Genomic DNA, 12,189 nt, shown 5'->3' with positions numbered 1-12,189 from the left:
ATTCATCCAGATGCATTGTATGGCCTGAGCAAAATTTTGTCACTCATAATTCAACCAATCAGGATTCATACAATTCTGTATGATTTGGGTTGGACAAATCTAAATCGATACAATGTATCTCTCATCACATTTCAATAAAAACTGCTACAGGGTGGCAGGGGTGTGCAAAATCACGTGTGTGATTTAGAATTTACGGGTAGGGTACAGTATATATACCGCCATTTCTAGACGCTATAACTTCACGTAAACCAATTCATTTACACATATTGGGATTTATTTTTAGCAAAGACATGGAAAAGAATACATTTTGGCCAAAATTTATGATGAAATTAGATTTTTTAAAATTTTTTTTACTGGACATTTTTAATAGCAAAAAAGTCAAAAATATTGTTTTTTTTCTCAAAATTGTCGGTCTTTTTTTGTTTATAACACAAAAAATAAAAATCACACGGGCGATCACATACCACTGAAAGAAAGCTCTATTTTTGGGGAAAAGGGGCATAAATTTAATTTGGGTGCAGCGTTGTATGACCGCGCAATTGTCAGTTAAAGTAACGCAGCGCTGTAACGCAAATAAATGGCCTGGTCAGGAAGGGGGGGGGGGGATCCTCCGGTGGGCGAGTGGTTAAAGTAAACCTGTGATGGGAGGATATAGACAATGCCATGACTTGGTCAGCCAGAACTATCATGCCAGCCAAAGGAGGGAGAAGTGTCAGACATCAGGACCGCAGACAGCGATCTTTTTATTCATGCTCCGTCCATATATAGACGTTTGGAATTGTCGCCATGCTGCCCGCCATTTAAAAGCACGCTATTAAAATGTCAAAGCGCGCATCAGCGTGTTCAGGTGCCATTCATTTCAATGTCACCTAAAAATGTGGTGCTATTCTTCCACGATCGTCGTGTGACAAATCGCACAGACCAAATAGTGCAACACTTTTCACCAAAAGGAAGTTCCAGAAGTGAAACGCGTCTCGTGATTTGGTTTGCGGGATTGCAGCGTGATTTGTTGTGCGACAATCACACCGTGTTTTTAGGTACCATTGAAATGAATGGCACTTGAACAAGCTAATGTACAATTTGACATTTTAACAGGGAGTTTTGAAACTGCAGGCAGAATCACAGCAATTCAGCCCACGATTCAAAACGCCTATATGTGAATGGAGCCCAAAGCCCCACCTTTCATCATTAAATAGCAGCCCCAAAGATCCAGTCCAGTGACTTTGCCTACATTGAGATGATATCATCAGTCTGCTGCAGGCAGGAGGAAGCATTTTCTAAGTCTTCTCCCCCCCCCAGTGATCATATTGCAACATTGTAACTTTGTAGCTGCAGGCAGGAGGAAGCATTTCCTTAGTCTCCTCCATCCAGTGATCAGAGTGCAACATTGTAACTTTGTAGCTGCAGGCAGGAGGAAGCATTTCCTTAGTCTCCTCCATCCAGTGATCAGATTGCAACACTTTATCTTTTTAACTGCAGGCAGGAAGTAGCATTTCCTCAGTCTCCTCCCTCCAGTGATCAGAGTGCAACAATGTAACTTGTAGCTGCAGGCAGGAGGAAGCATTTCCTCAGTCTCCTCCCTCCTGTGATCAGAGTGCAACATTGTGACTGTATAGCTGCATGCGGGAGGAAGCATGTCCACAGTCGTCTCCCCCCCCTAGTGATCAGATTGCAACTTTGTAGCTGCAGGCAGGAGGAAGCATTTCCTTAGTCTTCTCCCTCCAGTGATCATAGTGCAACATTGTAATTTGTTGCTGCAGGCAGGAGGGATAATTTCCTCAGTCTCCTCACTCCAGTGATCAGATTACAAAACTGCAATTTTGTAGCTGCAGGCAGAAGGAAGCATTCCCTCAATCTCCTCCCTCCAGTGATCAGATTGCAATTTTATAGCTGCAGGCAGGAGGAAGCATTTCCTCAGTCTCATCCCTCCAGTGATCAGATTGCAACACTGTAGCTTTGTGGCTGCAGGCAGGAGGAAGCATTTTGTCAGTCTCCTTCCTCCAGTGATCAGATTGCAACACTGTAGCTTTGTAGCTGCAGGCAGGAGGAAGCATTTTGTCAGTCTCCTCCATCCAGTGATAAGATTTCAACACTGTAACTTTGTAGCTGCAGGCAGAAGGAAGCATTCCTTCAATCTCCTGCCTCCAGTGATCAGATTGCAACATTGTAACTTTGTAGCAAAGGCAAAAGGCTTCAGCAGAGGCTGATCTGTGTCAGACATTTGTGTACACAGCCTAGAACCAGGATTTACATGACTGTGTCATTTCTGAGTCAAAATCTCAGTCTAGGAAGTAGATGAGGATTCGATGATGCCTGAATAAAGATGGCCCAATCCGTCTGGAGAGAAAAGCAGATGAAGGCATTGTCAGAGGTTGTACTGTGATTTGTAGGAGACATAGCTTAGCATGTATACACGTATAACGGATGATAAGTCCACATTACCAAGGAAGAGCTCACCAGTTGCTGCCGAGTTACATACTGTTGTACTCAGTAGTTCTCACTTCCGAATTTGCAGCCTGGAACTTGCAGATGTTTAGTGGCTCTTCACTCTGGTGACATTTAATCCATATTACCATAGGAACTCCAGTACAAAGCATTTTCCTGCCTTGTTTTATCTCCCGGGAGGATTCATGGAATCAAAGCACTCTTTATCAGGGACAACCTCATAACTAGACGACATGACCCACAAGGAACGGATCTTCCTGTAATTATACAAGTCATTCACTGGGGCTGGCCAGGGGGGCTTCAGGCACTCCGCTAAGTACTGTGTGACATGAAATCAAACCGCAGGACACAATCACATTGCAATTCCAGGATTACACTCCATTCTGTACAAGGACTTAAGAAATATCCAACAGGGGCGGACTGACCATTTGGAAACTCAGGCACTGCCCGAGGGCCCGGGGTCAGTAGGGGGCCCCATGAGATGCCCCTGGTACCTTTTTCATAGGCTTTTTTTTAGTTTGGGCAAGGACACAGGGGCCCCATGATCCCCTATTGCCCGGGGGCCCCATGAGTTGTCAGTCCGCCCCTGTATCCAAATGATAGATTCATACATTGGTGACGCTCATATTCATTATATACAGTTGACTTTAATCTGCTAAAATTTTCCTTCCCCCCCATCAAAATGGTTGTGATATTTTAAAATCTTACCATCTTCATTACATATCTTATTTTAGATCCAGTGACATCATCACTGGATCTCTTTGCTTCTCTAAGCAATCCTGGCATACCATGGCTGGTGGGAGGTGCCTGCAGGGTACTGTACATAGCTTTCCAAAAACATCACAGCTCCTTGCCTTAGTACTCCTGTCAAGATGCCACAGCCCTGGTGCAAGCAGGCAAGGTTAGTGCACAAGGGCAGCAAATACGCAGTGAAAGCAGGTGGCTGGCCACAATTTTACCACCCCTTCTCCTTCAACTATCTAACCCAAAAAACAAAATGGCAGACACTCTAGTCTGTACAGATTGCCAGGGCTATGATGCTTCACTTTGTGGTTTGTCGCATTGGGCAGGTGGCGTCACTTGCCAAACTCACTCATTGAAGTCAATAGGACCTTTGCCATATTTGTGTGCCGGCCACCTGGCCTGTGTTTGTAGTGCCGTATTGCCATGAAAAACTCCCATTAAGATTGTAAAAAAAAACTGCCAATCAGGAGGCAGTATTGCCTCCAGGACACCCACAGACCACTGCTCAACTGCCATGGAAAGGCGATTTGCCACGGATCACTTTTTAGTGGGCCAGTAAATTCCACCGTCAATGTGAACAAGGCCTTAGAGGGGAAAATAAGAACTTCTTATATGTATACATGTTCCAGGCCAGTCACATAGAAGGTACTGCAGGAAGGTTGTCAATATAAAGCCAGGCAAACAGCATTTCTAGGAGAGGACTGCAGTAGTGAGTACCACACCAAGGACCGTCCCAACGACCACACCAGGGACCATACCAAGTACCACACCAGGGACCATACCAAGGACCACACCAGAGACCATACAAAGAACCATATCAGGGTCCATATAAAGAACCATACCAGGCACCATACCAAGGACCACACCAGGGACCATACCAATGACCATATCAGGATCCATATCAAGACCCATATCAGGGTCCATACCAAGGGTCACCTCAGGGTCCATACCAAGAACCACACCAGGGTCCATACCATGGACCATAGCAGAATCCATACTAAGGATCACACCAGGGTCCATACCAAGGACCACACCAGGGTCCATACCATGGGCCATAGCAGAATCCATACCAAGGATCACACCAGGGTCCATACCAAGGACCACACTAGGGTCCATACCAAGGACCACATGAGAATACATACCAAGGACCACACTAGGGTCCATACCAAGGACCACATGAGAATACATACCAAGGACCACACCAGGGTCCATACCAAGGATCTCACCAAGGTCCATACCAAAGACCGCACCAGGGTCCATACCAGGGACCATACCAAGGTCCATACCAGGAACCATACCAAGGACCATACTGGAGCTGGCAATAGTGTATTAATGTGAATGTGTAATGATAGTAACACAGCTTAAACTTTGATTAAATTTCTACATGTTTTGTGTCAAGGACTCGAGATTAATAGCTTGTTTATGTTCATGTTGCTTTTTAATTGTCCCCAGGAACACGACATCGAGACAGCTCATGGAATCGTCCACGTCACTATGTGTGGGACACCAAGACAGAACAGACCCGTTATCCTGACATACCATGATATCGGACTGAACCGTAAGTCAGATTTTATTCAGCTAATTATTCTATACTTGCGTACTATTCTATAGTCTTTATATTTGCCAATTATGTGGCAAATGAGGTTTAATGTTGATAAATGTAAGGTTCTACACTTGGGGGCTAAGAATATGCATGTATCATACATATTAGGGGGGGTACAACTGGGGGAATCAATGGTGGAGAAGGATCTGGGGGTTCTGGTAGATCACAAGCTTAATACTGGCATGCAATGCCAAGCTGCAGTTTCTAAAGCGAGCAAAATCCTCTCTTGTATTAAAAGAGGTATAGACTCCAGAGAGAGAGATATCATTTCCCCCGGTACAAATCATTAGTAAGACCTCATCTGGAATATGCAGTTCAGTTTTGGGCACCAATTCACAAAAAAACCATTGGGGAACTGGAGAAAGTACAGAGAAGGGCAACCAAACTGATAAGAGGCATGGAGGAGATCAGCTATGAGGAAAGATTAGAGGAACTGAATGTATTCTCTCTTGAGAAGAGGAAATTAAGGGGGGATATGATCACCATGTATAATACATAAGGGGGGATATGATCTCCATGTATAATACATAAGGGGGGATATGATCTCCATGTATAATACATAAGGGGGGGATATGATCTCCATGTATAATACATAAGGGGGGATATGATCACCATGTATAATACATAAGGGGGGATATGATCTCCATGTACAATACATAAGGGAGGATACGATCTCCACGTATAATACATAAGGGGGGATATGATATCCATGTATAATACATAAGGGGGGATATGATCTCCATGTATAATACATAAGGGGGGGATATGATCTCCATGTATAATACATAAGGGGGGGATATGATCACCATGTATAATACATAAGGGAGGATACGATCTCCATGTATAATACATAAGGGGGGATGTGATAACCATGTATAATACATAAGGGGGGATATGATCTCCATGTATAATACATAAGGGGGGATATGATCAACATGTATAATACAAAAGGGGGATATGATCTCCATGTATAATACATAAGGGGGGATATGATCTCCATGTATAATACATAAGGGGGGATATGATCTCCATGTATAATACATAAGGGGGATATGATCTCCATGTATAATACATAAGGGGGATATGATCACCATGTATAATACATAAGGGGGGATATGATCTCCATGTATAATACATAAGGGGGATATGATCTCCATGTATAATACATAAGGGGGATATGATGTCCATGTATAAATACATCAGTGGTTCATATAGTGAAGGCAGGAGAAAGGTCAGCATCCGTGGGGGCTTTAAACCCTGACACTAGACTTACACTTCAATACCACCCAACTTTTTGAGATAACAGGAAGATGACACACCCCTGCCATGCCCCAGTTCTGCAGACCACAAAGAACTGATGTGCAATGATTGGATAAACCCCAAAGTGCTTTTTTCACCACTTTTCAAAAAAGTGTCCTTCAAAAATAAGAAATGCAATAATTGAAGGTTTTAATGAAAGGTTTAGAGAAGTACAACTGTTCCCAACCTCAATCCTCAAGTACCCCCAACAGGTCATGTTTTTAGCATTTCCTTCTCTTTGCTTTAAATCAATGCAAAAGCTAGATACCAGCCAGTGCTAATGGACCAAGGGCCCTATCAATTCTGCATTGATAATGACATTCACACAGAAGGTTTTCCTATTAACATCCAAGAAGCAAGTCCTCCAAAAACTGTACAGGTGTCGAATGAACCTCGCTAACCTCTTCAGAGGAGAAGGCGCACCAGCTTCATGCATTACCATAAAAATAATTTACTGGATGAAAAAAAATTCCAATATACTCACAAAGGTATGTATAATCGTGCACATCAACACAATACAGTAATTTGATCCTATGGCAAGATAAACAGAATGCCCATAAGCTGGGAATGAGGCTTACCTATTTCAAGGGCAGAGCCCGCTAAACCAGAGCCACCTGTCTCTGCGGCTCTGATGAAGATAGTAATTGGTATTTATGAAGGGAAATTACCAAAACATGACCTGATGGAGCTACTTAAGACCTGAGGTTTCCAAACAACTGGTGTAGTATCAGAGGTGGACTGACAACTCATGGGGCCCCCAGGCAATGGGGGATCATGGGGCCCCTGTGTCCTTGCCCAAACTCGAAAAAGCCTATAAAAAAGGTACCAGGGGCATCTCATAGGGCCCCCTACTGACCCTGGGCCCTTGGGCAGTGCCCGAGTTTCCAAATGGTCAGTCCGCCCCTGTGTAGTATTATACGTTTGGTAGTTAAATAGTACATTTTGTGGCCAATACATCAGATCTAAAAGAGGGACAAATGAGGAGGAAAGAAGAACAGAGGGCTTGGGTCCCGAAAAAGTTATAGTTTCTCCAAATCAGAAAGACTGAGGAGCTAGGCATTTTTTTTCCGACAAGCAGATAATACAAGTGAATAACAGTATAAGTACTTGTTCCTGAGAGGTAAGGCTGCACTTAAGAGTGGGGGTTCAGATTTTGGCTAGCTGGGTTTCTTTGAATCTGACATTTTTTTCTATTTAAGTAGGGGGTTCTCACACTTCAGCAAAAAAACTGTCTTATAAGGACACCAACTAGTAAAACAAATTAAAAAAAAGCTTTCCACTGTAGGCTGTTGCTAGCACAATGACTATCAGACTGTATACAGAAAAGAACAACAGGTTCACATGGTGGCCGAACCCCACCGTGCAGCCATACATCAGCACTGATGAAAAATAAGTAGTCTGTTAAAACCATTCTGTTACAGTTACAATGTAATCTACAATGGAGGTATCTAAGTCCTGCAATGGAACCTTGACGCTGGTTATTCACTTTACAGATAAAAGCTGCTTCAATGCTCTATTCAGCTGTGAGGACATGCATGAAATCACCCAGCACTTCTCCGTATGTCATGTGGATGCTCCCGGCCAACACGAAGGAGCCCCTTCCTTTCCATCAGGGTAAGTCACTGATGAGTCCATCTCACTGTGATCTCTGCTTTGACCTTGTGTGATGTGAGAGGTTAATGGACCACTTAGACCTGTCAGCCTGATAGAGACTTACAGGAATTAAGATTTAACAAAGATTAAGGAGTTTAGGTAACGAGACTCTAAGGAAATCAATTCTCTAATGATAAGTAGCTTTCTTTCTTCCCTCCTTCTTTGCCTTTGGATGTCCATACCCTCAAATTAAACCTGATAGTGTGCCCTTTCAGCTCATATCTATTATATAACTGTAGCTTGAATATGTTTTGGTAAATACCTGAAACCTGAATACCTTTAAATACCTGAAAATCTAAAATTGTGCCTGTGTCCAAATTATACATTGTACATTAATAGGTAGGTATATTCAACAGAGGACCCATGGTTCAAACCTCATAAAACATATCAAATGATCAGCGGGAGGAGGTGAGAAGAGTGAGAAAGAAAGACAGAAAAGAGGGAAAAAGGGAAAGAATAGAGATGGAGGTGATGTGAGAGCGCCTCAACAGGTAGCTCTTTCAGCGCTGGGGCTCAACACCCTACCACCTTTCTGTTTATCATGTAAGATGCGACCTAGTTTCTTGGGAAGCATAATCCAAGAAAGTTTGTTCTTGGTAGCGATTATTTGAAGAACTGGTGATTTCCATGATTTGGCAGGCTATATTTTTGCTGCCAGAAGTACAAAGAATATTAAGGTCTAGGTATGTTTAGGGATATCTGTAAAAAATTCTTGTATTTTTTAGTATATTGACAGTTGTTACAGTGTAGATAAGAGTAAATGTACTTGTCCAGAACCATCTAACCCTGAGGTAGAACCATCAAGCATGGTGTCCTCCTGTCCGCAGCCTTGGAGGCAGAGAGAAGACGCTTGGGAATTTACGAGGGTTCTTCAAAAAGTTTCTGCACGTTTTTTTAAATTCTATTATATATATATATATATGTATATGTGTGTGGAAACATTTTGAAGACCCCTCATATTCTGGCGAGTCTGGAGGGGACTAAATACCATCTGGTAAGGACTTTAAAGTTTGCTTCGACCAGTATACATTTATAACACTGGGAGCTTCCAGGAACACACCATTAACCGTGAGGTGATGCTACAATCCGAAGCATTTACTTTAGTGAATTCTTTTAAGCATCTTTGAAGGTTCTCATTTATTCAGGTCAACCTTTCTCAACCATTTCAACAAAGAGGAACCCTTGAAATAACTTTCCATTCCCAGGAAACCCCTGCTAAAAATGTCTATATCTACAACTCATGGTATGTTAGTGTAATGGTTAGTGGGAAGCATGCTCTTTACACCTGAGGTTATTGGGAAGAATTACCCTTTACAGATAGCCAAAAAGATCAATGGTGTCATTGCTCAAGAAACCCCTAGACAGATCTGCAATAAACTTAGGGTTCCATGGAACCCTGGTTGAGAAACTCTGATCCAGGTCATGGTATATCTAGTAGTAGTTAGTCACCTTCAACTAGACTTGTTCTGTTGAAGATGTTTTGTAGCTCATCCAAGCCACATACTCAGTTCCAGTGAGTGTCAGGAAAATATCCCAGCATTTACTGTATATCCAAACAGGTAGCAGATAAAGGGATTGAGATGTTGGTGCTGCCTGTGTATATAAATCCTGGGATATGTTCCTGGCACCCAGAACTGAAGAAGCAATTCGGATAAGGTATGAAATGTCTTCAACATTGCAGAACAAGTCTGATTGAAGGTTCTCTGAGTGGAGTTGTTCAAAACTTAACACTATCTCTGTTCAAACATGAATCTCTGAGATTCAAAACTCATTCTTGGAGACATCACACATTTTTCTTCAGAGGTCCTCTCTGACTCCTTCCTTGATTCCAGAACCAAGAAGACATCTTTCTCTGCTTTTTACACTTTACAATGAAAACCTGCTGTTTTGCATGCTTAGGAACTTTCACTGAAGGCCTCTCATAGGTTAAAGCACATACTTCTTGATCTTCAGAACAGGAACTCACTTCAATAAAAATAATATTAGTGGCACTGTTTAACAGTCCTAATCATTGGAGTCTCTCACTTGCTTCCACAGTCTATGGAGGTCCCAGGAGGGCATGGTTCCAGCCCTTTGCTCCCAAAGGATATGAACATTCCATCTTGAGGTCATCATGGCTAGCTTCAGTAATCTTTCACCAGCAAAGCAATGTTACACCTTTGACTGTAGAATGACCTTCAAACTCCAGCAACAGGACAAATAACTGAACCATTAATCAGGGAACAGAGCCTCAGTTACTCAAAAATTAGAAAATAGGGTCAGTGTTCCTATAGACCCTGTCAAAAACCTTGCATTCCATCTCACCTTCCTTTATTTGCTCTACAGCAGGTATTCTCAACCAGAGTTCCATGGAACCCTAGGGTTTTTTCAGAGGATGCTTTGGCTGATTAACCTCCCATTTGATGCCTTTTCTGGGTCCAACACCACTTGACAGAGGTGGTTTCATGACACCAATGAGCTATTACACTGTCTGTAGGAGTGGCATTTTGGCCACCAATGGAAGGGGCATTTTTCCCACTAACCACCAATAAATTAGTTTTAGCAGGGATTCCCTAATAGAAAATTATTTCAAAGGCTCCTCTGGAGCGAAAGGGTTGGCAAAGCCTGGTCTAGATCCTACATAGGCACACAGGCTCTCTATGGGCTATCCTGTCTGAGAGTTATCCTCTTGAGACTGAAGATGTTTGATGGTTTGTTGGGTGCTTTGGTGCATGCATGCAGCTCTTGAGTGTCGATTTTCTAATGTCTCCCGCACAATATGGGTGATTAGCTCCTCACCTACAAGGAAAGGAGGCTAGAGTTGGAGGGATGAAGAATGCAGCTTTTGCTTCAGTTCCTATTTTCTAGATTAGAAGAACTATTGTACCTCTGGAAAGTTTTATGTTTTAAGATGGCATTTTGCTAATTAGAAGGTATTAAATTAATGCTAAAATATTGCTATTAATTATTTTCTTTCTTTAACTATTCATTCCAGGTATGTGTACCCATCAATGGACCAACTGGCTGAAATGTTGCCTGGAGTAGTACAGCAGCTTGGGTAACTGTCACTTTTATTGTCTGAAAATCTTCATGGCAATTGTTCTTTATGTTTCATCACAAACTACCAACCCTGGTTGAACCCTGCCACCCTCTCTCTAATGCTGCACTGGGCACAAAATGCCATAACACCTCAGTGTTCATGTTGGGGGAAACAATGTTTAAAATTTTTGTTGTTACTTAGGTTCAGTCCACACTTGAGTGATTATGAAGCATGTTTCCCGAAGCACTTCAATGCTCAACCTCAAGTTTCCATATATATTCAATGGTGCCCCTTCACATCTGTTGCTTGAAGCTTGTGTATTCAAAGCATGAGCTTCTTGGGAGCCACCAATGTTGGTCCTATAGACTTCAAAGGGAGTGTCTGAAAACCACCTAAAAATGGAAGTAACACATTTTGTCTTTCTTGCCTTTCCCAATTTCTTGCCATTCCTTCTCCTAGTATCTAGCTGTCCAATGGCTAAAACAAACAACTGAATGCACGCACAAGCATACAGAATCCTCCAAGCACACTTAAGAAGCTCAAGTGAAAACCTATCCTTAAATGGTTCACCAATTAAAGGAGGATATCAATTAAACAACACATGCTGATATAAAGTTGAATGCTAGGCAGATATAAAAGACGTAAATGAATGCAGCTCTGTTTTAATTAGTACATCATTAAGGGTTCATCCGTATAACTACTGCTACTGCCCTGACCACCAAAGGGGGGTGTTAAATGTCACTGCCACTGCACTGACCACCACTTACCACTGGTAAAGGGGAGTTAAAAACACCACCACTCATCACCAAAGGTGGGGAAATTCAATAGCACTGCTACTGAACACCAGTGCCAGGGAGGGGTGTTAACAGCACCACTGCCACTATTGCTGGAGGTTATTATTGTACTCTCTGACACGTGTATTGGGGTTATTTTGTGTCTACTGATAACAATGCTTGGCGTTATTATTGCATCTACTGACACCAAGGCTGTGGGTATTTTTGCATTCACTGACACCAATGCTTGAGTTATTTCTTCTACTGACACCAATGCTGGGGTTGTTATTGCTCCTACTGACACCAATGCTAGGGTTGTTATTGCTCCTACTGACACCAATGCTAGGGGTTTTACTGCATCCACTGATGCTAATGCTGATGATTTTATTATTGTATCTACGGACATCAATGCTGAGGGTTATAACTGCATCCACTGACACCAATGCAGAAGGTGGTTATTGCATCTACAGACAACAATGCTGAGAGTTATTACTGCATTCTATGATATCAATGCTGAAGTTATTACCGCTTCTACTGGCACCAACACTGGGATTACTATTGCTTCCTCTGGCACCAGTGCTATGGTTAATATTGTTTCCACTGACACCAATGCTGGGGGTTTTACTGCATCCACTGATGCCAATGCTGAAGAT

General features: G+C 42.5%; 1 protein-coding gene across 2 annotated transcripts in view; it reads left to right on the top strand.

The window, feature by feature from the left end:
* The window catches only part of NDRG1 (N-myc downstream regulated 1), a 94,386-nt gene that overhangs the window by 56,704 nt on the left and 25,493 nt on the right, over nucleotides 1-12,189 (top strand). For both annotated transcript variants that reach the window (XM_089685948.1, XM_089685949.1), the window contains 3 exons: nucleotides 4,642-4,747; nucleotides 7,585-7,705; nucleotides 10,719-10,781. In XM_089685948.1, the coding sequence (XP_089542074.1) occupies nucleotides 4,642-4,747; nucleotides 7,585-7,705; nucleotides 10,719-10,781 (290 nt within the window). The remainder of the gene's footprint in view (nucleotides 1-4,641; nucleotides 4,748-7,584; nucleotides 7,706-10,718; nucleotides 10,782-12,189) is intronic.

The sequence above is a fragment of the Staurois parvus genome, unplaced genomic scaffold, assembly GCF_062004578.1.
Source record: "Staurois parvus isolate SC_StPar_1 unplaced genomic scaffold, SC_StPar_1.0 ptg000389l, whole genome shotgun sequence".
NCBI lineage: Eukaryota > Metazoa > Chordata > Amphibia > Anura > Ranidae > Staurois > Staurois parvus.
This window is presented reverse-complemented; position numbering and strand designations above follow the sequence as displayed.